Below are 26,686 nucleotides of genomic sequence, written 5' to 3' on the forward strand. Positions count from 1 at the left end.
AGAAATGGGATGTCTGTCTGAGGATTCCTCCTTTACTGCTGTCAAAATTTAAAATCATATAATGGTGAAATGTCATTTAGTGAATTCTATTTATATAGATAAATAGAGAGATCTAGATACAGATTTAGATGTGTACACTTTACCTTTTATAGATTTGAACAAGGTTTAGAAGCGTGGTTCTATAATATTTCCATTTACCATGCCATCCTCCGCTTAGGAAACTTGTTGATTTGTCGCTTGTGTCAGCTCTAGTTGGGTGGGGGAGGGGATGCAAGTAGACACAGTGATGTAATTAGCACATAATAAGTTTACCTTAACCAATCTCTTCCTTTAAAGTCACTCCCTGTTTGGAAAAAATATGACTCCTTAATGATAGATGTTTGATAATCTGCCTCTTTCGACCTCTTCTTCCGCAGTTCAATGAAGCGCCCTCTTCAGGAGTCTTACGACAACACCCCGAGGGGCAAGTTCAGCCGTACCTCGGCGAGGGCGTCCGCTCGCCTCCCCTCGGCCTCCTCCTCCTCGGAGGATGAGTTGAGAAGGACAAAGTGTGGCATCAAGTTTGGCTCAATGTCCGGGAGAAAGACTCGCAGCATTAAGCGATGAGAAGATGTATGTAATATGTAGTAGATGTTTGTAATTTCTTTGTTTCCTCACCTCCTTTTTTTTTAAAACTGTGTAATGCCAGGAGAATAAAAACTTTCCTGTAGGAGTAGGCTTGACACTACATCATATCCATTTCTCAAGATATTATTGCAATCCACCATTCCTTTATATTTTCTTTTCTCTTTTTGCTGTATAAAGCCATAAGAATAAGAGCTTGTCTGTAATCAAAAGTTTGACACCATCACAAGTTTATTAAACAAGATATTATTACAATACTGTTGTTGGTGGGTGATTCAGAATTACTTTTGGATATGTTTGACGAAGAATGTTTGAAACTGTAAATACTGTACCCTCGTATATACTGTATATAATGAGATATGTGTACATATGAGACATCACGAAGATGTAGTGTATGCAGATGCATCGATAGTCTTTTTGGAAGGAACTATATAACAAATGGATTGCAGTAGGGACTATATCAGTGGAAGTTCAATTACTTTTGCGAAGTACTTGTGCATCCATCACCGATGGTATTTGCTGGTTCACATAAAGGTACCTGTAGTTAGACATTTGTTGCACTGAATGAGCTTGAAACTCCATTTTAGCAGACGTAATTTTTTACATCATTTAGCACGGGGACTAAATCTCTGTAACCAGATCATGACGCTTTCATATCTGCACACGAAACATATTGTGTACATATATATGTTTGTATATAATTATTATGCATATACATCCACACGCACACATATATACACACACTGAGGTACAGTGTATGGGTATTAGGACGATTACATATTTGCTTGTTTAAGTTGCTTTAGACTGGGATGATGCAGACCTTTAATGGCCTAATTCTCGTGGAGGGTAGTGACCTCACTGGACATCTGAAAGAGACAACGACGAAGATGAAGTTTTGCTGGAGTCATCTGACAAATCATTAGCCAATTTAGGCAACAATGCAGGGAACATTGAGTCCTTGCACAAACAAATGGAGGTTTAGTAGTGATGGTTTGATTTTGTTTTGGTTTTGTTTTGTTTTTTTGATGCAGGATGCAATACATTTTTGTGCATGTTATCTTTGTTTTTGTTTTTTTTTTCTTCAGAGTCCAGGGGTTCTAACATATTTAAATACTTTTGTGTAAGTGTTTCTTTGCAAATACAATGGATGTATATACAAATGTGTACAGTTGTATATTGATAAATTTCCTCGTGTTTGATACTGGTCAGGATGCTTATGAAACCAATGATTTGACACATGTTTACTTCTTAAAATATCCACCATTTGAATGATTGATCACGCTAGGCTTATAAGATGCGTTGTCACTAATACTGCTACGTACAAGGCATTTGCCTTATCTTTTTGATTTAAATTATATCACAGTTCACCTGTTCCTATCCTAATACACACATCTGAATTTGCATCAGTATTAAGGGGACACATAAGAGATTCATATACTGGTTTCATTAATTTGTTCTTAGTGTGTAAACTCACATTTGTATGGGTCCATTTGTGATTTGAAGGAGGGCAAAGGAAGTTTGATATTTTCAAATATATGTCTAATCCAATGAGCTAGTTTTGCCTACCAGTAGCCATAGGAGGTGCTGATGTGAAGTTTCCAGCATCCATATTCCATCGTTTTGTTAACTGTTTAATTCTGAGCATAACCTTCATTTGTTCTCTTGAAAACTTTGTAGAATATTTGGCCAGTGGAGGGACGTAACATTTTGTATTTATGTACAAAGGAAACATGGGTGGTTTGGAAAAGAAAAGTTGCATTGTCACTACATTGCGAGTGAGATTTGGTGGGATATTGGTTGTTAAATTATCAGCTATATCATAAAATCCACAGGAATTTGAGTGTATTTTTTAATTTGCTTGTACACAGTAAATGATTGTGAAGGGGTCTGGGATGTTGCAGTGAGAAGTTGATTTTTTTTTTGACATGTTAATATTTATGACAGGTGATGTAAATAGCAAAGTGATGTAATTATAAAATTGGCATTAATTTTGGTATACATGTATTACTTAACTTACACACTTACGCTAGTGCTGACACATAAGAAAGGTTTTAGAGTTGTCTAATCAATGCATTTTACTATAAAGTATATGATTTGGAGTCAGGAAATAAATAACTTCATTCATTAGTTTATATATTCATAATTATAATCATTCCTTTTTTCCCATTTTGTAAAGGGGGTTGGGGATAGTTAGCTACTGATTTACATGGAAGAAATCTTCATGTTTGAATACATATATTTATTTCTAAACAGTATATCAATCATTTTCTGTTAGAACATAATGAAATTGGATTGAAATTGCAGCATAAGTGAACTTATTTTTTTTCCCCAGCGGGATGAAGAACCTTTTATAAGCAGAATAACAAATCTAACACCCCGTCATTTGTAAGTTTTTAATACAATACCCTTGTATGCAACACTGTTTCTGGTCTGTAATGTTCAAAAGCAAACTGACAAGCTAGCACTGTCACAAGTTGTGATATTTCTAGAGCGTCTGTACAGCGAGTACTTCTGGTACATTTCATTCACTGTGAATTAAAATGGGATGTGCACATACATTTTTTTGTTAATTCTGTGTATCTGCTTGCAAGCATTCCAATTTTTTGCTTTGGTATTGTATGTTTGTTTGTCTGTTTTTTATGTGACAAAGTATAGTAACAGTGCAAACCCAGGCTATGATAGACATGACTTCCGTAATATAAACAAACAAAATAAATGATGGAAGTGCCACTAAATCTAAAAGTTACAAGAATCTGAGATTTTCCAACATTTCATGTTTTCATGAAAATTTTGTTGGTTGCAACCACGCGTGCATTTAAAGAAGGTATTGATGCAATTAAATCCACACAACTCTTCCACAAACTTTTTACACAAAGACGTCATAAATGGAAGTCACAATCTGAATGTCATAACTGCTCTGTAAACATGTCTAAACAAAACAATAATTTAACCCAGAAGGCAAGTTCTTCTTGCTGATTTTTTATTTCAAAAAGAAAATCTAGTGACAATCGTGAGGTAAGGTTACTGCAAGATTTGTGAGGTGGCATTTTTTGACCACATATCTTGTGGAAGGCTTTCGCCGACTGAGGTCTGTTGTATCAATTTTTGCAAGACTTTTCGACAAATTTACTCTTGTTCAAACACGTCATCTACAAAAAACAAAAACAAAACTTTACACACACACACACACCCACTCCTTCCTTCCTTTCTCTTATAAACACATCCTACATCATAAATGTATGTCTACTCATACTCTGAGGGCATGTCATGTTAGAGCCCCAAGGCACCACACACAAATTTTGTATTCCATCCTATAGTGTAATTCTAGTGCATACTTTCTCCATGGTAGAACCAGGGTCCATGGAAGAACCAGTGCCATATCACAAAACTGCTCACAGCACATTACATATCCTTGAAACACGATTCACAGATGAACTGATCGAAAGACCAGTAGACTTTATTCAGAATAGTCTAGAAGATGAAATACAGTACAAAAGCACATCCATTACAGCCATTCCATGCAAAATAGCAAAAAAAAAAAGAAAAAATTATACATGTACTGTACCTGAAATCTCCAAAACTCAGATATACAATTGTACATTCATCAAGAGGATAACAATTTAAAATAATTACTATTTGAAGGGGGATATGCAGACCTCCAACTCCCTCCCACTGATCTTTATATGCAGGAAACCTACATAGAAGTCAGTGCCCCCCTCCCCCCTCCCCCCCCCCCCCCCAAAAAAAAAAAAAAAAACCACCACCACCACCAACAACAACAACAACAAACAAATAAACAAGGAAAAAGGAAATAAGAGAAAAAATGGCACATTCAAATTAAACCAAAAACAAAGATTTGCCTCTCTAGTTTGCAGGGATATTACTGGTCAGTGTTGACTGAAGGATCGGTCTGTATCTGGTTGTCGGGGATATGTTCCGCAGAGACTGCATCTGGCTTCACGGAATCCCCTCCTATACGGAGGAAAGCCATAAAGTTTTTTTAAAACGCTACAAGACTCCTGCAGACAGACAAATTTTTCTGTCTAAGGTCAGTGATGCTGGCACTCAGATCTATAAATCTATTTTACAGAGAGACTTCCAATAAAAGTTCAAATAATAATTCAAAAAAAAGAAAAGAAAAAAAAATTCTGCAAAAGTTTGTAGTCATTCCAAATGAGCATATTTAACTGATTTAAAAAGCACACTCCAAACACTACACTTCAGTTTCTTCAGTCTTCACCTGAACAAAAGAACTTGTTCACTATCTTTGGATATTGGCACACAGCTCTTGCATTTGGGTGCTTGTGTACATGTTGCAGAAATCATGCCCTGATTCCACACCCATATCAATGTGACCCAATTGCGCTGATGGCATACTTGGTATACCACCAGTAATGATGATGGATTAATATAGCATTCATTGCATTTTCAAAACACAATAAAGGCAGCAAATTAGTAAACCTCTACTGAGAGAAAGAGATAAACCCCATACCATCTCTTCATCTTGTCACACACTGTACTAGATCAGATCACTAAAACTCAATTTGTGGTAGTGTACTTGTATGAGTGTACTTAAATGATAATGCTACCCTAGGAATTGAAAGGACAGACAACTTTGCCATCTACGTTGACCGAAAGATCGGTCTGTATCTGGTCGTCGGGGATATGTTCTGCGGAGACCGCGTCTGGCTTCACGGAATCCCCTCAGCGATAATGTCAAAAAATAAAAGACTCCTCCGGACGGACGGATCTTTCTGTCGACCATCTACAATGCTACTAGTCTACACCAAGTAATATGCTGAAGAAAAAAAAAGAGTACACTGTACAATCGCACTTGCATTTGAATGTCATGTGTAATAGGAAATATGTGATTCGGTTTTATCGTACAGTGAGCATGTGCATTTTCTTTCCTTGTGGTGTTGGTGACTTGAAGTAATTTAACTGGGCTGGAGTATTCCTTGTCAGTACAGTGTATTGGCACTTCGCTCCGAAGTGACAGCTTGGCAGACACCTTGTACACACATCAAGAGAACTGGCAACTACATAAGCCAACAAGTGTAGTCTGATACTGTATAAGCTGTTATTTTCACAAGGGATTACTGGTAATTACGGTTGGATCGCGAATTTAACACCACGCAAAATTGCCTCCATGCGCTTTGTTGATAGAGCATAAACGTAAGCATTGGCATCAATTCGCGAAAACAACATCTCACGAAAATGTCTATGACCTCGTCATTAGCTAAAATATCTTTACGCGAAAATGACAGCTTATACAGTAATGTGTCATGAAATATGCACAGTCAAAATCCTGGTGTTGGTAACCGACTACCAGGTAACTCTCTTCAATAAAAAACAACAAAAAACAAATACACAAAACACACAAATCAGGAGCAAACAGCCTAGCGCCCTCTTGGTTCTGAACTGGCCATGCACATGGAATGATTTTTGCATTCCCTGTGACAAGTGCTTGCAACAACACAGACAATGAACATCGCTGGATTTTCCAGAATGAGGGTCCTTTAGCAGTATATTCATATTGTGTTTACACTACAGAAGCTATACTCGGGTCAATATATGGGAAATATCTCCTTCGACCTACTGCTGATCAAGCATTAGGGTCTGAATTTCAATAAATGTGTGGGGCATATATTTCTGAACACACTCCTGCATGGCAACACAGACAGGAAGGCTTAAGGCGTGATCAGATTGACTTAAAATCAAATCCGAAGAAAATCTGCATAATATGGTTATAAACTCGAAATAGTTCCATCTCCAGACACCTTGAGTTTACACCTTATCATACCAGAGACTCAGATATATCACAAATTGAAATAAGACTGAATAGATTGTATTAATCCAAGAATTTATATACACACCAAATGCCGCGTTTTTATATACGATTATAATTCCCCTTCATATTATGATATCATGAAGACAATTATTCGAAATTACTTGGTATACAAAATGCATACTACATATGTACTACCGATAGTTATCTAGATAATGTGTAGTACCGGGTACACTGTACATCAAACTCACAATCATGTATATGTATCTTATGGGATATTTGCTTTACTTTGCATTATATATGTGTAGAATAGGGGCTCTGTTGCAATTTCATCAGGTTCTAAATGAAGGAATGCAAAGTTGTACAAGTAACAAACAATGTATGAGATAAGCAACATCTAAATCAAACTAATGGATATGAATGGACTCCCATGGAAACAATTCATATGTGTATGTATATCATTAATTGAGACGAGTTATGATACAATATCTTGGGATCGTGCTACCCCTGCTGCATTAGTCCAGCAATCGCTTTCAGTTGCACATGCACAAAAAAAAAGAAGAAAGAAGAATGCTTGTGACTAAAATAATGGCAGGCATTAAGCATTGATTCTTATAAAAGGGGGGAAAAAACCCACACTGCAGTAATACAAGAGTCTGAATATCTGCAAATCTAGTTATTTTCAGGAACATGTACACATTCTCTTTCAACTTCAGCACTTTGGAGGTAATCAGACGATAGATGCAAAAAAATATCTACAACAGACTTTTTTTTAATGGAATATCACATACAGCTGTATACAATTAGATCAATAGGGCAATATACAAGTGGCAACACGAGACGACACAAACCAAAGACAAAATTTAAGGGAACAGAAACACATGTGTACAGTTGGAACATGAGAAAAAAACAGAAATACATAACCTTTACTGAGACTTAATGACTTTTCTACATGCCATACACCCCTTATTCATTCTGCATGAATTCATAAGCAGCTGAATTATACATGTTAGGTCATCTCTACCCCGTGTAGGACTGTTTTAGTGAATGGATGAACTACCCATACGCAATGGCCAAGTGCAGCCCTGCTTTGCCATGGGCTCAATGCTGTTTTGCCCATCGCATCTAAACCATAAAGAAATTAATACAAATGTACTGCTAACACGTAACTGCTGAAGCATAAAACAAATAAAAGGAAAATATCCATCTCCACTGTATGTCACCATTATGTTGCATTTTGAGATGACACATAATCAGGGGTAGCAAAGCAAAATTAAACAAGAGGTAAGCAGTGTGTAGCAGGTTACTAAATTTTATAGGAATTCTGCTCAGTTGCAATAACAACTGTGCCCAAAGTTCTTGCTACAAGTTTAATGAAAAGAAGATGAAAAAATATATGTCAATAAGCACCTCTAGCAAGGGCAAAATACTACCCACTATTAGACTTGGGTAATATTTGAATTCCCCTTGATTTAGCAATATCTACCACACTTCCAATTTATGCCAGCAAAATGTAATACTGCAGCTCTTAGTCCACAAACTACAGGAACGTCTAATAAATACCACGTTGCTATTATTGCGATTTCTCTGAGCCCACCAAATAAATATCCAGATTTGCCGAGGAAAGATGAAAATGATCATGAGAAAATGGACCTATAAAATATATATAATTTTTGTATATATGTACATACAAAATGTAAATACACACACACATACATAAACATCAAAAGAACATATATCTTGCCACATGGGTTGGGGCCCCAGGTCGCATTTCATACACAAGTTTGCAATTCATGTCATTCGCATTACTTGCAGCTACCATGGCAACGACTGACATACTCAAGGCCGATTGGTTGTGGCATAGCTGTTGCTATTGTCATAGCAACAGTGGTTAAGTGTATGTTGCATTTGTCATATTAAAGTACCTAATCATGAAACAGGGCCCTGCTCTTTTATATTCGCCTAAACATACAGACAGGACAATGCAGGGGATTAGAAATATCTAGAGATTGCTGTCTAATGCCCACGTGGTGCTTGCATTAACCAGCAGATTGATCATAATATTGTGAAAGGCATCACACTTTAATAGGGGGTGGGGCTCCACGCTCAACATTTTTCCAAAACATTGCTAATAATAATTTTTTTTTTTTCAGGGGTTACGACTCCTCTATTGAACTGGCTGGTCGACCGTGTTTGTTGTTGAGTCAGTCGGCTTCATGACGTCCGGTAGCTCCGGTGGGTTGGAATAGGGACTAATCGTCAATTGTTCAAAGTCTGCTCCTTCACCTAGCGGTATCAGAGATTGGGAAAAATAAGACACAAAATGAAACGTTTACCGTTGTACACCATTTATAATGCATAAGAAAGGAAAAAATAATGTGATATACATGTATCTCTGCATATCTTGCTCCCTTGCTGCACTGAATTTGCATAACGACACTTGTTATTTAACTCCCTAAATCATTCAATCATATTCACTTATATCACTAGGATCAAAATGTCAAATAATTTCCAGCAACCACTATTTCAAATCATGCCTGCTCGGATTAATTTTCAACACTTCCTCATTTACAGTATTTGTCCCCATAGGAATGACAGTTTGCTAACTTTCATGACTTGCCGAGTCCAAATGCTAGAAAACTATGCGGTTTGCCATGTGGTGATAAATGCAAAACTGTGCAGATTGCATGATAAGACTCGCCCCATAGCAAAATTCACTGAAAGAGATGTACATGTAACTACTACTGTGTTGCTGTACAGATCATACGAATAAATTTAATGAAAGATAAAATAAAAATGTTCACTATTTGGGTCCTTCATTTCTAAACTCTATGGCCTCCTAAATGTATGGTGAGCAACTTTTCACTTGCAAGGTAAAATGAAGGAATCTTCTCAAACTGTATACATTCAAATGAATATTGTTTTGTACAGTATATATATTGATCTCAAATTTATGATTTGAGACTGAAATTCAATACCATTAATGGAAGTATCTTAATAGATCAAAATATTTCATTCTATTCTACAACAACATGTAATTGATGTGCAATGTCTACACAACATTTCATATATATGTGGTTTCTTTGGTTGCAAAACAAAACAAACAACAATCTGCTGTATTCCAGTTGTATCACAGCTGCACTCATCCCAGCTCATGCCATGCAAACTAATGCAAAGTGCTCTAAATGAATAATGCTGATTCGAAGAAGTGGGCATCACAACAAAATGGAGGGACTTGAGAGGAGAATCTCCCTTTCTTACTATCGATGTACAAAGTGGTGGAAGCTGTAAGGCAAACTCTGATGTATGCTATCTAGACACAAAGTGCCATTTTTGGATAAACTGTGACTAACTTTGACAGGGTCCCAGAAATATGAGCAATTTTAATGGTAAGCTTTAAAGGAGCACTCACTTTCCCTGAAGGCCAGACCTAGCATGGCTGGTGCCTGGGCCTTGGCCGTATTGCTGGTCAGACCGCAGTCACCCAAGGTCTTTGTGTCGTCCAGCGTTTCTCCATCCTTGAACAGCTGCTGGTCTTCGGGCGAGCGCTTCGTGATGCCCTCGATGATCCGCTTCAGCTCGAAGACAGTGTTTGTCTCCTTGGCATCAGTGAAGATGGTAGTCTTCTGACGCTTGATCATCAAGAAGACGTCCTGTAGTGATGGAGCACAGAGAGGTCAAATCAAATCGAATCAAGTCAAAGAGATACACCACTCATAATGGCACGCGACTGCAACATGGGGCTGCAGCAACCCCCCGGACACACACACAGATACACACACACACTTTTGGTTTGTCTACAAAAAAAAAAAGGGGGGGGGGGGGTCAGGAAAAAAATCACAACACCCCTCACTGAATGATGTTCCGTGGCCCAGAGCTGTATTTGTCTAAAGATGCAAATTCCACACAATGTTCAGATGAACAAAGAGACCTACAGGTTTCCATAAAACCAGATCTGAACATTACCAGTTAAGATATGGAAGTTCATAGCTTTACATTTCCCTGGAACAGTCTTATTACTAAAGAATGTTATGCCACCACCTCACAAATCTCCCATTGATCTGCACTTTAATCTTCATTAAATATCCTGAGCTGTTCATATCTTTGACATGAACTTAATATTTAAAAAGAAAAAAAAAATTTAACCTTCACATCAAAACAAGTACTGTAGCAATGACTTGGTAACAACAATTTCAAGGTGAACGGGATCGGGAGTTAAAATTGCCAAACTATTGAGCAGAAACAAACTCTTTTGTTTTTTAAGCTATAATAAAAAAAAACAAAAAACACCAATCGGACAATTGCAAGGTGGCCACATGATCAGCTCCTCGAAAGTCTCGTTTCTACATCCTGATGATGCCATCAATTACAACGTCTCATCTACTTTTTTGACTAGCGATCGTCACAGTGGTGAAACTTCACGAAGAAGTTCAAGTTCTCAAGTTTGCCAGTACGGCTGCAAACTTTCCAAGAACAAAAATTTTCGAAATTTCCCACTCACACTAGAAACTAGGCAAACTTTCCAAACATTTCCCCCTGCATTCTGATCATTTGCATTTGACAAGTAACAATTGGCTGTCAGACATGCAAACCATTGGTGACCCAAACTTCAAAAACTGAAACTTCAGGAGTTTGGCTGTGTGACTGCAGCCACAGGCACAGTCACATTTTCATTCATTTGTTAAGCAAACTTGATTGTGGGGTGGAATTGCAATGTTTAACTTAACTGTGAGGCAAATTAGGAGCCTACCTCTCTAGAACTCCAGTCTTTTGGGATAAAGTTTGTCCATTGTTATTTAAAGTTTACCTTTAAAGGGTGTATACAGTTCTGGATGATGTGAGGATTTAGCTAATATTAACGTTTTGCGAGATATTCAGAAACCACTCTATGAGATGTCAAAGAGCATGCAATTCTAAGTGCCAAAAAGTGGTATCAAAAGTTTATTTGATGAACATTGGTTTTGAAATGGCCGAAATATCCAAAAACAAGAAGAAACGAGAGAAGCACTCTGAGAGCGCAGACCTCCGCCAAGCATGCAGCTCATTTCCATCACTGATCTTGTTATTCCACAGAGATATCAGTGATTTCCACCCATACATACTTATACTTGTGTGCTGAAAGTCGCCCGATTTCCCCAATATAGAAGCCTTTGTTACGTTATAAACCCTCAGCTGCACGGCGCGCCTCACCCTAGCAGAAACTAGAGCACGCACTTTAGTGCACGCATGCAAACCTGCGACACGCAGCCTGAACTCCCAAGTTCATTGACCCTACCTGCCAAAATGTCAAAAATCCTTCATAAATTCCACCAAAATTTTCGGATCACTACCAAAAGTTAATCGATTGTTACTTGTATCATTCTAAACCTTTCCTGCAAGTTTCATCCATATCAGTCCACAACTTTTTGAGTTATTTTGCACACGGACAAACACACAAACCAATGCCCCAACGGTAACGAAAACCATAACCTCCCCCCTTGGCGGAGGTAACAAAGAGATCCTAATAAAAAGCGTGGCCTATCGCCCTTTATTATTATCACTTTTTTTTATATCTCAGCCATTTGAAAACCAATTTTCATCAAACAAACGTTACATCCTTCTTAAAATTACATGCTCTTTGTCTTATATTTCGTAAGAGGTTTCTCATTATCTCACTTAGGAATGTTCAAAACATGAATCCCCACCTCAACCAGCTAATAAATTACTGTACAGTCCCTTTAATCTCATTTTAACTCGTGTTTGTTGTATGATCACACGACACAGCAGTCGTGAACAACCTCAAAATCAAATTCCTAGAATCTGGTTGTGAGTTTGTTAGCTTGCGCTAACAATGCATCGTTAGTTAGTGCAATCCTTACTTCCCTACTGTACTCCTGGCTATGCAATGCGTGCTGTCGAGTGTCAGTGTCGAGCACCAGCGTTGCTGAGACAAAATAATTTCGAAACTATGACTCACTCACTAAGCCTATACAGAACGCATTCTCACCATTCTGTCACTATGCAGTGATATTCAAATAAAGCAATAAAATCCTCTTGTACACGATGTGTCCTTGAAGCCAACAGGATCATTCAAACGATGAAACTTTCTCAGGAAATCGCGTTCTCGTTGGTACTCGCAGTCAACGACTCGCTTCCCCGTTTTACGTTCGGAGATCGTACACTTTCGCGTCTATTGTGTACACATGTGTGTTGGTATGGTATCTTGTGGACTGCTCATTCAATGGATCCGAGATCGAGAGCGACCGATCCGAGCGAGCCGTTTGAAATCGAACATTGGGGGCAGCATTTGTAGCATGAGACTTCAAATTAACCCTCTCTGTCCCAGTACTAGTACTAAAGTATTTAAAACGCTTTGGGGATTTCGGTATCAATCGGCACCCAAAGCACACAAAGGGTCCATGTTCAATAATATGAAATGTTAGTGCTTAATTATGTATTAATTCACATTGTGCAAAACAATTTTCAAATTTTCTATGTGCTTGTAAATATCTGTAAATAAATTGTATTATAATGTAAATAGCACCAGTCTGCAAGAATCTTCAGTCTATTGAAGGAGGCAGACTTAATCAGAAGAAGAAGAAGAAGAAACACCACGTGAAAAACGGAAGGAAATGAAGAAGGGAGCAAAGTCAATATTGTACTTCACATTGTTGATGGATGCAATAATATTAGGTAAAGCAAAACATCATTTTCTAAAATACATAATGAATCTCCACTTATAGATCAAGTTATTAGCAACTAATGTAAAATGAATTAGCCAGAACAGCGACAGTTTAATTACGACCAGATAGGAACTGAGATAGTAAAAGATTTTCAAAGTTTAGCATGCCTTATTTTTGCAAAACAGTGAAAATCACCCCCCTCAGGCGGTCAACCATACTTAGGGCCTATCGCTTGTTCCAGATTCATAGAGACTGGGGTGAGGAATTTAACCCTTTATCAAGAACTTTTGGAAGGGATGCCATCAAAACTTCCAATTTCTTCCATCCTTTCCAATATGAATGTTGTATTATGAGCAAACACGTTAAATTTGATATTCCACAACTTTTTGTTATTGTATTATATGTGATTGGGATGTAGAATTTTTAATCTTTAATTTTGTTCGTCTGATTTTACTATGATTAAAGTGCCAGAGTCAATGAACTTGAACGTGTTGAGTATGGAATTGCTGAATTTCATTTTGAATGGGCTTCATCGCCTTCTAAATTTTGCGTCGTCTTCAGTTACCTGGCATGTACAAGACTGTACATGGTTACAATTATGCACTGACTGCTTTTCCACCGAGTGGCTATACTCTTAACCTATCATAATATTCATAGGGGCCACGTTTTTATTGAAACCCCCCCCCCCCCCCAATAAAAAAATAGATAAATAAAATCGTGCATCCATGAATGTTTTAAGGTTCCGTCCTTAGATTTTTCTTAAGGACTCAACCTGCCCCGCCCCGTTCCTGAGACCCCCCCCCAAAAAAAAAAAAAAAAAAATAGAAATAATAAAGCATGTCCCGCGGCCCATTTGGGCCGTTTGGAACTCTTAAAACATGATGATACTTTAACGCGTGATGTATACCTTATTGTCTTTTTAGCCATGCAGACATAGTATTACCAATGAATATGCTAATCATTGACTATGAGGATGTCGTTGGCATGTAGCTACTAATATTGGATTGCTAGAATCGTGTGACGAATGACGTCATGAATCAGACTGTTACGATGAAATGGACATTCCGTAAATACAGGATTTTCGAGATATTAGGATCCATTTGCGCACCTGTGTCAACGCGACCCATGTGGAAGGTGTTACTATAACATTATGTTGATTTGAGGCCAGGGCCCAGTGTATTACAGAGCTATACTAAGCAGCGAAAAAAAATGTGCTTATTATATAAGATACTCAGCTATAAATATACAGCTATAGCAAACTGATAGTGTTAATCAGCAATACTGATTAATAGGCCTATTGAAAACGTGTGGGTTTTTTTTTTTGGGGGGGGGATTCAGCCTTTAAGCTCGCATAAACATCATTGATGGGGTAAAATTAATATCATACAGGGCTCAGTACTGACACGTGTGGCCTGCGTTCTTTTATCGCTGGATTGGTATGATAATAATTTCCTGGCATAGGAATGCTTCCATGAATATTCCGCAGGGCGGTTAATCATCGCACTTATTCTACAGACCGCATAGAGCACCAAGGGTCTTCGAAGCTTCGGGAATTTAGTTCTGTGGCGTTCTTTTCAGTGTAAACCTTGTCTGCATTTCCCCCCGCTGGTCAGGAATTATCATGGGCCTAACTTTGTTGGTTGCGAGTCTGGCGACGAAGAGAATACTCCATGTTGCAATATGCACGTAAGTTGGCTTTTAACCCCAAGGATACTAGGTCTAGCTGTTACGAGAGGTTGAAGTGGGTGTTCCCTGTGCTTTTAGGAAACTTCTGATTTTCCTGGAGGGCGTCTCACCTCTGTTGTGACTAGGTCTGCATAATATACCATACTTTTGCCTGCAATAATCAAATTACATGACTTGAACGTTAAAATAGATTAAACCTTTTTACATCATGATAAGCCTTTTCATAAGATTATCATGGTTTCATACTGTTATTAGTGACATGAGTATTATCACATAAATTCATTTTTTCTTTCCTTTCCGCTTATGTTGTTGGCGGTTGTCTAGATTATAATAACTGATCTTAAGAATGCATCCTCTCTGCGTGGGCTGTGTACTGTGTTTTAAATGCATTCATGTAGGTTCTATAGATATACTTTGGAAGTTGTCGAGCAATAAGAGCCCTACTTTCCCCTTTTCTTCTCGTTTTACATTTATCAGATTTTTCTCGGTTTGTCTTGTCGGACGGAGTTTATCATTCGTCCACCACCGGCCAACTTCGGACAGCTTCGGCGAGCCATCGCTTGACGAAATCACTCGGCAGATCGAGCATTCGACCAAATGGGTGGAGCTGAGGGAGAAGATTTACCTCAGAGGTACAGTAGATAGACCAATCCCTAAAGAAAAGGAGATTACAAACGTTAAACGTCTCGAGCAAAGCTTTCGGACTGACAAGCTCGACACAGCTTATTCTTTGAAAAAACGTTCCTACAATATGATTTGGTGGACCGGTCTATTCTATTCTCTATTTTCTTGAATGAGGAAAGGTACTCTTGAAAATGTTTGGTTTAGGATCATGTTGCTGTATGTACGGAGATGTAGATAATGCTACAGGGCATTTTTTTTTTAGCCCATCATAACGCACAAACGTTTTTAGCACTTTCTCATCGTAACATCACGCTTTCCTCTTCAGTTGAAGCACATGCACGCAAAATGCACATCTTTCATCAGCTTAAGATAAAACGGCAACAACGAATGTGAATAATTCAAATAAATTGAGCATCAAAACATGGTCTCACCATTTTGTCTGTTGCAGGAAAATCTGCACATTACGTTGTTGTTGTTGTTGTTGTCTCTATCAATTCTTGCTCCCTGATCGTTTCTTGGCAGATGTGGCGAGGCAGAGAAGTCAAGAATACAAACGAACTCCCGAGTATCTTCATCAAAAGTTCAGCAAGATGAGCAAACGCAGCAAGCGGTTCGCCATGGTTGCCCGGATCGCGGAGAATATTACGGAGATCTTCGGGGAACGGTAAGTGCCATTCACCGTTGGGTAGTATGTTGTCAATCCCGATTCTGTTGCCAACAACGGATATATTCAGCGATGAAAAGGATGTAGCTTTGGCCATTCTCATGTCAATAGTAACATCGGGTCGAGAAAAATTCTTCACCTCATTAAACACGTTACACATTATTTTCATGGAAGAGAATGAAAAATAGAAGAAGAACTGATTCATGTTAAGATCTTGATTAGTAAGGCGGCCGCAAAGGTCAGGATGATGAATTTATATACACAGACACCATTGAACAACTTTCGATCATACTTTCATGAAGTGTATCATTTCGACTCGACTATCACAGACAGATAACGTCCGTGGCGCCCAACTCCCTGCCTGAGCTTTGCCGCATGGCTGGCTTCAACTACACGTTCAAGGACTGTCCGAGGTCGACCAGACTACGCACGTTCGACGGCGCCTGCAACAACTTGGTTCACGTGAACGTGGGGAAAGCCTTCTCGCCATTCCAGAGATTTCTTCCTCCAGACTTTGCCGATGGTAATTTTACTACTAGTATACAACATAAAACTCGGATCATTTTTAGCTACAGTATATAAGGAGCGATCAATTGCGATCCCTTTCAGAAAAAAAAAAAATATGGCGTGACGCTCAGTGTGATCTATCTTTGTTCAATGGCAAGTATTATGTGCACACTGCTGTAAAAATGGACCCCAATGCACGTATTGTTGCAAGCATTCCGAAGTTCTTACGCGAACGATACGGATTGGAACAAGAAGCTCCTAGTAAAACTAGACAGCTGACTACCATCCCGGATTCTTATTTGATGCACACTATACTTCGCATTAATCATCTCAACTAAAGCCTATGTGTGACGATCAGGAGGGTTGCCAAAGTTATCGTCAAGATGGACAAATTAAGTAGGCGATGTATTCTATAGCAGTCGTTTATATTGATGTGCAAATAGATCAAACAATCTGATTAATGTGTAACTCTCTTCTCTTCCTTTCTTGCTCTGTATAATCACGTGACCAGGTATCAAGACGATCAGACGCAGCGTAACCGGTGCTTCGCTCCCCGGTGCGCGAACCGTTTCGTCCAACATTATTCATTTCGAACATGTCTTCGTTCCCGACTACACCGCGATCATCGCCCATTTCGGACAGTTTCTCGACCACGATGTCGGCCACTCAGGAACGGACACAAGTAAAGCTACATGACCACAATTCACTCAATCTAAACTGATTGGTTTGCTCCGGTCGTTTGAGTATTTTCGTTTTGTTTTTAGTTTATATAATGTGTGTGACTGCTAATGTGACATGTGCATCAAGTGTCACGTCAACTATGTCACATGGCAAAACATCATAATAATATGGCCTATATTGAAGACGATTGAGTTTGAAACCGGACGACTAAAACGTCTACTATAACTGGGAATATGATAGACTGAATAAGCACACAGTCGGTGTGAGTTTTCGAAATTTCATGGAAAGTTTAGAAGAAAAGTGAAATGCTAATCTTGTAGGAGAAATTACTGTTACGTGATAGGCAACTCTTTACTACTTTGAATGTGTGTTTGACGTTGCTTGAGGAGATGAACGACAGACTTAGGACCCCATTGACACCAAAGCTCGAGCCGTGGACCAAACTTTGTGTAGACGTTTAAAAGCAGAAACCATAAACGTAACAGGGGCCCAGTCTCGCAGTTTGACCCGTCCATTACGTCATAATGGACTCTACTTCATTTTTTTAGTGTGCCTACAACTTCGACCATTTCGAGTGGGATATTTTGAAGCTTTCTCGGCTCCTGTTTATCTAGAAAGTATAGATATTTTCTCAGTGTACATTGAATATGAATTGAACGTTTAATGTAACTTGAAAAACTGAGCAAAACTAGGAATGTGTACGGCCAGTGCACTGCCATGTTCGTGCTAACTTCGCACGAAACTGAAATTCTATCAAATTCGTATAGCTGTATATGTCTATAACACGGGACGCCACTGTAAAGGCACTGTATAGGCCTATAATCTTACTGGGTAGATGAGTCCTGCAGAATAATGCGGAGCTCACCTTTTGGCTTCGATAAAACAGGGAGAGGTAAAATAAAGCAGCATTTGTGGCTAATTTTGTGCACGGTGCATCTACTCTGTGCATACGACAGATAAGAGTATGCTACCTTTGTGATTATGTATTATTCATGTCATTCATGTCATTTATGTATGTCATTCAAAACGTAGGAGAATGCGAGGAATGTCTAGAATCGGATTTCTGCATGCCTATCATGACGGAGCAGCCCGACACGTTTTTCTCTCGCCGGTGCATCCCGTTTGTTCGTTCGGTTCCCAGCCCGGGGGTCGACTGCCAGCCGGGACCCCGACAGCAGCTGAATCAGGTCACTTCGTTCGTCGATGGCTCTCAGATCTACGGCTCGTCCAAGGCCGAGGCCGATTTTCTCAGAGATAAAACGCGCGGTAAGATCTTAGCTTCTTTATGAGCTCTGTAAGAACCATTGTCAAGACCTATTGATATTCGATGTCAAAGACAGAATTTTGGTGTGTATAGTCGTGAGAGGATTAACTAGAGAATTGTGTTCACATCTCGGCTATAGACATGCATTCGATCGTGGTCTGAATCATGGCGGAATCGTGGTGTTCGCACCCAATCTTGAGGTCAGTCGTGGCTATATATCGCTATGATCGTATAAAAAAAAAATGTCTACGATCAACGCGATAGCCACTTCTTCTTCTTCTTCCATGACTAGTACAGTCCACTAAATGTGTATCAGCGTACTAGTGTGTGGGCACGACTGACTTCATGATTGATACGGTCACCACGACTACCTCACTGTCCACAGACTACGATTTCAATCATGGTGTGATCGACATAAAGCAGAAATTCTACGATCACCTACTAATAACCAATCGTGGCGTGCGTAGTGGATTGCACGAAGGAACAAACGCCCGCTATATAGACCCTATTTCTACTCTTGATTGTCCTTGTCACATAACAATTATCAGGGCGTCGAGGATCCTCAGTAGAATGTTCTCTTGGTGGATTATCCAGGGAAATTTAGAGACATACAATCCATATAATGGTCATTGTCGAGTCATTATAATTCCTGTATTTGAATAACAAATCATGCAAGATCATTTTGTGATTTTTTGACTCTTTGGCTTAATGGTTTATCAGGTCGAGGCCAGCTGCGCTCACTCACCGACCCCATCTCCCCGGATAACCTCCCCCTTCTCCCACTGGACGAAGAGCATCGGGACTGCATCTTCGAGCGCGTCGATAGAAAGTGCGGTTTATCGGGTGACGAGCGAGCGGCGGAGCAGCCCGTCCTAACCGCCCTGCACACCATGTTTCTGAGAATGCACAATGACGTCGCCTCCCGGCTGGCGAACATCAACCCGTCTTGGGATGACGAGAGGTATAAGTTTTCCCTCTCCCAACGTGTTTTAACATGCAAATGTTCCTATTCCACATCTTCACGTGCAATTTGTAGTTGTATATACTGCTTCGTGTATATTATTTCTCAGTAGGGGGACCCCCTCTGTAAAACTGCGCTGTTGCGATACCAGCACCGTTGAGTTGGTTAATCCCTCCGATAAGGTATAATTATAGTATCAATTTGTGTATCCATTTGTTTGTATATCTTTTCATGACGAAAAATACGATACAATGCAATGCAATGCAATACAATACAATACAATACAATACAATACAATTCGTACAATACAATAAAATACAATACAATACAAGACAATACTATACTATACTATACAATGCTATGCAATGCAATGCTATACCAGGGACGGATCCAGGAATTCTGTGAAGAGGGGGCCGGGCGCAACTAATATTTCTGGTGCCACTTCCGGGTTTCATTTCATTTTTTCCTTTTATTTCTTTTGTTTTTAAAGAAAATGAAGGGGGGTGCGCCGGCTGCGCCCCCTCTGGATCCGCCATTGCAATACAATACAACAGAACTGAACACAACACTACAAAGCGTAATTCCTGTAGCATTCCTTTAATATTCTATATGATATGATAATAAACTGTTTTCTTTTGAAATTTCAGTTTCCATTCGATGTCAAAATATGTTCCATTTAGTAGCTATTTGTCCAGAAAAAAAAAGACCAAAGTGCTCCCCTCTAAATCGCAGACTCTACCAAGAGGCTCGTCGCATCGTAGTCGCATCGTGGCAGCACATCGTCTACAACGAGTACCTCCCGACGCTGCTGGGTCGGAGTGCCCTCATCGCCAACGGCCTCAGAGTGCACCCAACGGCCCAGTTCTTCGGGTATGATGTCGACGTCAATCCGTCCGTCTCCAATGTGTTTGCCAGCAGCGCGTTCCGCATGGGCCACAGCCAGGTTCCGCCAAACTTCACCCGACTGGACGCAAACTATCGAGAGGTAATCACAACCTAACTTTGTCCATCTTACTCAGGGTGTACAGTGGACTCCCGTTATAACGAAGTCCTATCGGGACCGGCAATTTTCTTTCGTTATATCGAAATTTAGTTACAACCGAACAAATAAACAATTAAAAGTCAGAGAGCCAATAATGTTGCGGCCTGAATTTTTACTTCGTTGTAATTGGAATTTCGTTATATTCGTTTTAGTTGTAACGGGAGTCCACGGTATAGTCTGTTATGAGTAGGTCTAAGCACTTTTTTCCAAGAGGGCCCAACGATTACCATTCACTATACCCCACAATCACATGAGCATTGATATATTGTTTTATACTCTCTCTAAAAAAAAAGAGTGAAAATATTCACTCTTAAAGGAGTGAATACAAAAAAAAGAGTGAATTTAGAGTGAAATTGGAGTGAATTTTTAGTGAAAATGAACATTTTTGGAGTGACCTCAGGGATCACTCAAAGATTCTGGAGTGATCCCTGAGGTCACTCTAAAACGAGTGAAAATGAATATTTTCACATGAAATCGAAAGAATAGCTCTCTTAGACACCTTTGTTTTGTTTTGTTTTTGTTTTGTTTTTGTTTTTGTTTTTTGGTCTGTTTATTAATGTGGACTTCAGGATTTTGCCTTTAAAAGTGTCTTTTGATGCAATAATAATGATACAACATTGACTTGTGAATTCTGAATTTCTGACTCCCGTTGTTAGGTTTTCCCGCCGATACCGACTGGTGAGGTCTTTTTCAACGCCTCTCACGTTTACGACGTCGCCAACGGAGGCCTGGACTCGCTGATCAGGGGCATGACGCAGCAACTGGTTGCCAAGGTCGACGGCTACATCACCGTCTTCCTCACACGACATCTCTTTGCTGACCCTGCTGGATCGTAAGTGGCGCTCTAAAGACACCGAGAAGGGGTGGAGGGGGGGGGGGGGGGGAGGGGGAGGGGAGATGATGGAAGGAGTGCCCGGCGATGGAGAGTATCAACGTCACTTCTTCTCACTTCATCTCTCGCTACATTTCTTATAACACTGGTCGCATGCAACGCTAACAGTTACTGAGAGATGCGCAATTTTAGGCACTATACTACTCCCCCACAAAGAAAGCAGTGAAACACAAGGATTATTATTTCAGTTCTGTTGGCAGGGCAAACGAAAGTCCTCTACGTGAGACGAGTCAGACACGTTATCAAGAACGCCTGTTCCGAACGAGCCATAGGAGGCCTATCAGGATGATAAACACATTATTCGAAGTGATCGTAACTCTTATAATTTTCTTGAAAGGGCAATGCTAGTTAATCTTAAATCTAATAAATCTAATTCTTTTTTAAAATGACATTATCTTCCTCCATTTGTCACTTCACTTCGTGATGGATCCTTTGACCCATTCTCCATCGGTCAGCGAGGGACTCGATCTCGGAGCCGTTAACGTCCAGAGAGGGCGCGACCACGGCCTTCCAGCCTACAACGCCTGGCGACAGTGGTGCGGACTGCGGCGGGCGCGGAGCTTCAACGATCTCGCCAACGAGTTCGAGGCGGGTGCCCTGGTCAAATTTCAGCGGACTTACAGGTAAGGCCAGACGGACGTCACATTCTGCAATGTCAAACTCTGTAGGAACCAAACAAGAACATTTGGATATCGGCATCTTTTTTCCTCCTTGGCTCTATAGGAGCACTTCTAAGCTGGGCCATGACTGGTGCGGCGACGACGAAATACATGAAGTACTGATTACCAAGATTCATGAAAATTTCCATGGAGCGAGTGGCAGATAAAAAAAAAACTTTGGAATTAAAATAAGAAAAATGAATACACAAACAGTATTTTGTTGGGGGTTGACGAAAATTGCGCAGACACTCAGTGGTGATTGTCTTTTAATTTCTTACTCTTAATGTGCGAATCCATGTACATTCCCGTATCTCTTTGGTGTTGTCAATGCCCACTGTACTGCAGACACGTGGACGACATCGATCTTTTTGTGGCCGCCATATCGGAGCGACCCGTCCGCGGTGGGCTGATGGGCCCCACCCTTTCCTGCATCATCGGTCAGCAGTTTCAGCGACTGAAGTTCGGCGATCGCTTCTGGTACGAGAACGCCAACGGAGAGCAGGCCTTCACACTGGGTAAGTGATTCCATACCATTTTGGGGATTAATTGCAAATTCAATGCGATATGATTTAATCTTATCCATTTCACTCCTATTCAAATCACTCTCAGTCCCATCCAAATCCCTGGTCGCCTATGCTCGGGACAGGAGACGAATCATTTTGCCGTCATAATTTTTATACGCATCTTAACGACACGATTATATACATGGGCTACCAAGATAGATAGTTGATCATCACGCCTCCTTCACAAAATCACGACAACACGCGCACAAAATCCCATGGATCGCGATGAGCCAAAACGGTGAAAAAATCTCTAATTCACATTTAGATGAGAGACTAGATTGTAACTAACAATGATATCGTGTAGACAGACTTTACCCATTGAAACTGTCTATGAGCGTGGAGCCATATTGAGCAGTTTAAGCGACCACACAATGTCTCCTGCTTGTGGCCGAACTTTAAAAAGAAAATGCTCATCGGCACAGTCAGCCAATGCCTTTCGTGTTGTCCAATGTATCACCAAAACAAGTAATATGACGAAATTCTTGCTGTAAAATATTAGTTTGTATGCTAATTGCAAACATTTTCTATGAAAAGTTGAAGAGATTATTTCCAACATGCGCCAAATAATTGCAGTTACAGAACTACTGATGGAGCGAGGAACGACGTTAGTCAGACCTCGATGACGCCAATTCGGTGTAAAAATAAAGGATGGATTAAGATTAAAAACTTGACTCTATATGAACTTAGTTATCTATTGCAAATGTACTACACACACGAAGCAAAGAAGAAAACATCTGCGTAGATGTGATGATGTTTTTCCTCTCTCTGCATGGAACCACAGATCAGTTGCAGGAGATACGTAAGGTTACCATGGCTCGCATCATCTGTAACTATGCCAACGGGATGCGTACCATCCACTCTTTGGTCTTCAGATCACCTGACCAGGGCCCGGCGCCTCCCGGGTGAGTCAAATTAGTATTCGACCTGACGTCCGAGCTATATATGCTATCACGCACGACTCGGTAGTTTAATATTATGTAGTTAAACAACATTTTACCCCAAAGATGAAAAGTCATTGTCTCTGGCTAAAATAAAGGTTCAGCCACTGCGGCCGTAAGGGATTATTTTACGGATTGATATGGATCTGCATGTAGTGTGTTGTAGCAGATAAGTGCTACAGCAAACTATTTGAGCCTTTTTGGAGCTGAACATTGTTATCTTAAAATGCCTTAAAAACTTCGGGACAATAGAGGAATGCGAGACAATCCTCAACTGTTGTCAGGTTGCATTCCCCAAGTATAAGCTGAAAATGATGCCAGATGATACCGGCTGTAATGTACTAATTCAGTTTTGAGGAAATTATACTTGTTTCTCTTTTGTTGTTTTTGTTTTAAAATCATAACATAAGTTTTACACAATCCAATATCTTTAAATCAGCGGACTAAGAGACGTGAAAAGAAATAAATTAATAATACCAATACATAGGCAAAACTAAACCAAGTGGAACATTATCAAATGCATAGTACACATGGTACAATAAGTGGAACATCATCAACATAGTACACATGGTAATTGTGCCGTGTGTACTATGCATTTGATAATGTTCCACTTGGATTAGTTTTGCCTTTCTTTTAGTATATATTGTGCATATAAAGCATCAGTTGTCCTTTATAATGCATTTCACACCAATCCGTAGTCATTCATGGTTGTATAATGGTTTAAGGCATCTTCGATTCCTCTGGCAAATTTGTTTTACATGCTAAGAGCGGAGACATCCTTCTACAAGTTTACCAGACAGCACAAATTTCCCGACATTGACGGCACCCTGCCGGGCTTTACCAACATCCGGGTGTCTTGTCGGAACGAAGACGTCATCCCGAACATGAGTCTCGAACCGTGGCGAGAAGAAGAGCAAGGTAGCACTAGACGTAGCGTCTCAATCATTCTAAATTGATAATGATAATACTACTAATAATAATGATAATAATAATAATAATAATAATAACAATAATAATAACAATGATGATAATAATAATAGTAACAACAACAACCATTGTGATTTATACAGCGCAAATAATAAAAATCAATTAACTCTCTGTACCATTTACATGCATCTAGTGATTCAGATACAGCAAAGAATTAAAATCCCAAAGACCTGTTTGAATGAGATAAACGGGGCTCCTGATGGTAATTTCTTGGAGCAGTCGGCAATTCAGCTATAAATCATTATGAAGTCAACCCTGCCTTAACGAACACTCTTTTCGTCTCCCTAAATTGGGTGGCCGCTATACGCAGGTTTGACTGTATAGGTGCTACTTCATCAATTCATTAATATAGTCAGAGAGCGCATTTAGACCTTGTCAATGTCATCTTTCGGTATAGAAAAGGATTTGAGTGCTGATGAGAGAACAACAGCGGCAAATGACGACGAGATATGCTGCGATAATTATTTATGATGGTGCTCAATGTAGTGATGATGAAAGCGACCTTGATTTTGTCCTCATTTTTGTCCATAAGGCAGCCATTTTGTTATGTCTTGGCCTTGATCTTCTGCCGATGTAAATTTCTATGAAGTAACAACACAGCATCATCCATTTCATACCCTGCTTGATGATTGCTATACAAAAACAAAACAACAACAACAAAACACACACACACACACACACACACACACACAGATGGTGTTGCATGCTAGTTTTATTAATTATACATCAAATGACACTGACCTCTGTTTGTTAATGTCCAGGCAAACGTGACGAGCTTGTTGAGAGGGTGCTCAATGATACCCCAGACACCAAGGACACGCCCCGTGTGGAACCAAAGAAGGCGCCGTGGTGGTATCGGAAACCTGGACCGGATAATCAGAGGGCGCTGGACCTCCTAAAGAAATTACGCTCTCCTCAAGGGGCTCGGAAGAGGTCGCCCTAAACTTCGCCGAAAAAAAAAAAAGACAGTTGACCTTTTTTTCCGAGTGAAAACGACCCACGAAAAATAGCCGAAGGGTGGATGTGTTAAAAGTTCATCTATTTGAGGGGAAAGTGTTATGCCAGAACGTAATCAGTTTTATTGGTAGATTGACACACTGTTGCTGTTTTTTCTTTTGTTACCTTTTTTTCTTCAAAATCAGAATATTGATTGATGGGTTGGTGGTAGAATACATTTTTTACTGTCTATATTCGGATGGTATTAATCCCAGCAAATAAGCAGCTTTCAACTTTGTTGGCAATCTTAATACCGGATAGATTAAAGGTGGTATACACGTAACTGTCAGGTGCGGGGCCAGCGAATGGCCCTTTATGTTTGGAGATTTATTAATTTACAAAATTTACCAAATTATAAAGTCGATACGATCTTTCATATTATCATAATTGTTAATCTATTGAAAGTGTTTGTGTTTGTTCCGGTGATTTTTAATTGCTTGGGTGTTTTAATTGCCGAAAATTTCAAAGTATTCTGATGAGTTTATAATCTTTACAAAGCGAAAATTAATGTCTACTCTGAATTCAACGTTGTTCAATGGAGCATGATTTTCACGTTAAGAGAAAGAGGGGAATTTCCAAACACTTGTGAGAATAGTGTGCTAAACTCTCTGCTTACACGAAATTAATTTTTAAAGCCCTTATTTTAGACCAAACTTCACATGCAAAAATGTAATTTGCATTTAACATCTTCGCTAGAAAACTGGAATTCCCCAATATGAGAGAATAAAACATTTCACATAAGATAGCGTTTGCACAAAATGTCGTTATTCAACATCACTTGTGTTATATTTCTGTCGTTTCGTATTCACATGTATAAATACGCTTCTGGTATACAGTGTTCTATAAACTCCTGTATTTTCTGAAGATCATTTTGAAATTAAATTCTACCAGACACGAAAATGTAATTTTCCTGTTTATGTATACGTCTGAGAGATAGAGGGTGAGAGAACAAGAGGGAAGGGGAGATACATAGATAGATAGATTGATTTTCTCATCATGGTGTCGTGGTATTAAAACTTCTAGTGAAATCATTTCAATTATCACGAAATTTGAGATTATCATGACTTGCGATTTATAACTTATGTCTCTCGTGATATAAAAACCAAATTCAAATCGCGAGCAATCTGTATAAATTGAAAATGACACAA

General features: G+C 39.5%; 3 protein-coding genes across 3 annotated transcripts in view; 2 read left to right on the plus strand and 1 right to left on the minus strand.

Annotated features, from left to right (window-relative positions):
- Nucleotides 1-606, plus strand: part of LOC139726297 (citron Rho-interacting kinase-like) — a 37,325-nt gene extending 36,719 nt beyond the window's left edge. Inside the window, exon 40 of the mRNA XM_071637365.1 lies at nt 417-606. Within this exon, the coding sequence (XP_071493466.1) occupies nt 417-606 (190 nt within the window). The remainder of the gene's footprint in view (nt 1-416) is intronic.
- Nucleotides 607-6,501: 5,895 nt separating this feature from the next.
- On the minus strand, nt 6,502-12,565 carry LOC139726250 (elongin-B-like). Its single transcript, XM_071637315.1, has 3 exons — nt 12,399-12,565; nt 9,825-10,065; nt 6,502-8,698 (listed from the first exon to the last, which is right to left on the minus strand). The coding sequence occupies exons 1-3, from the start codon at nt 12,399-12,401 to the stop codon at nt 8,580-8,582; spliced, it is 363 nt and encodes a 120-aa protein (XP_071493416.1). The 5' UTR covers nt 12,402-12,565; the 3' UTR covers nt 6,502-8,579.
- Nucleotides 12,566-14,438: 1,873 nt separating this feature from the next.
- Nucleotides 14,439-25,485, plus strand: LOC139726299 (salivary peroxidase/catechol oxidase-like). The gene is made up of 14 exons (XM_071637366.1): nt 14,439-14,443; nt 15,238-15,392; nt 15,907-16,048; nt 16,378-16,571; nt 17,067-17,237; nt 18,269-18,502; nt 19,221-19,461; nt 20,194-20,446; nt 21,160-21,335; nt 21,851-22,018; nt 22,400-22,569; nt 23,399-23,519; nt 24,322-24,473; nt 25,304-25,485. Exons 1-14 carry the CDS (start codon nt 14,439-14,441, stop codon nt 25,483-25,485), a joined length of 2,364 nt encoding a protein of 787 aa, XP_071493467.1.
- The last annotated feature ends 1,201 nt before the right edge of the window (nt 25,486-26,686 follow it).

Source organism: Diadema antillarum, unplaced genomic scaffold (assembly GCF_040938485.1).
Source record: "Diadema antillarum isolate AM-2024a unplaced genomic scaffold, OU_Dant_1.0 seq00000082_RagTag, whole genome shotgun sequence".
Lineage (NCBI taxonomy): Eukaryota > Metazoa > Echinodermata > Echinoidea > Diadematoida > Diadematidae > Diadema > Diadema antillarum.

Coding starts and splice junctions, on each gene's coding strand:
- LOC139726250 (XM_071637315.1), bottom strand. Junction 8,699..9,824: donor AGGTCTGGCCTTCAGGGAAA/GTGAGTGCTCCT, acceptor TGATACCGCTAG/GTGAAGGAGCAGACTTTGAA.
- LOC139726299 (XM_071637366.1), top strand. Junction 21,336..21,850: donor TTTGCTGACCCTGCTGGATC/GTAAGTGGCGCT, acceptor TCCATCGGTCAG/CGAGGGACTCGATCTCGGAG. Junction 24,474..25,303: donor GTGGCGAGAAGAAGAGCAAG/GTAGCACTAGAC, acceptor GTTAATGTCCAG/GCAAACGTGACGAGCTTGTT.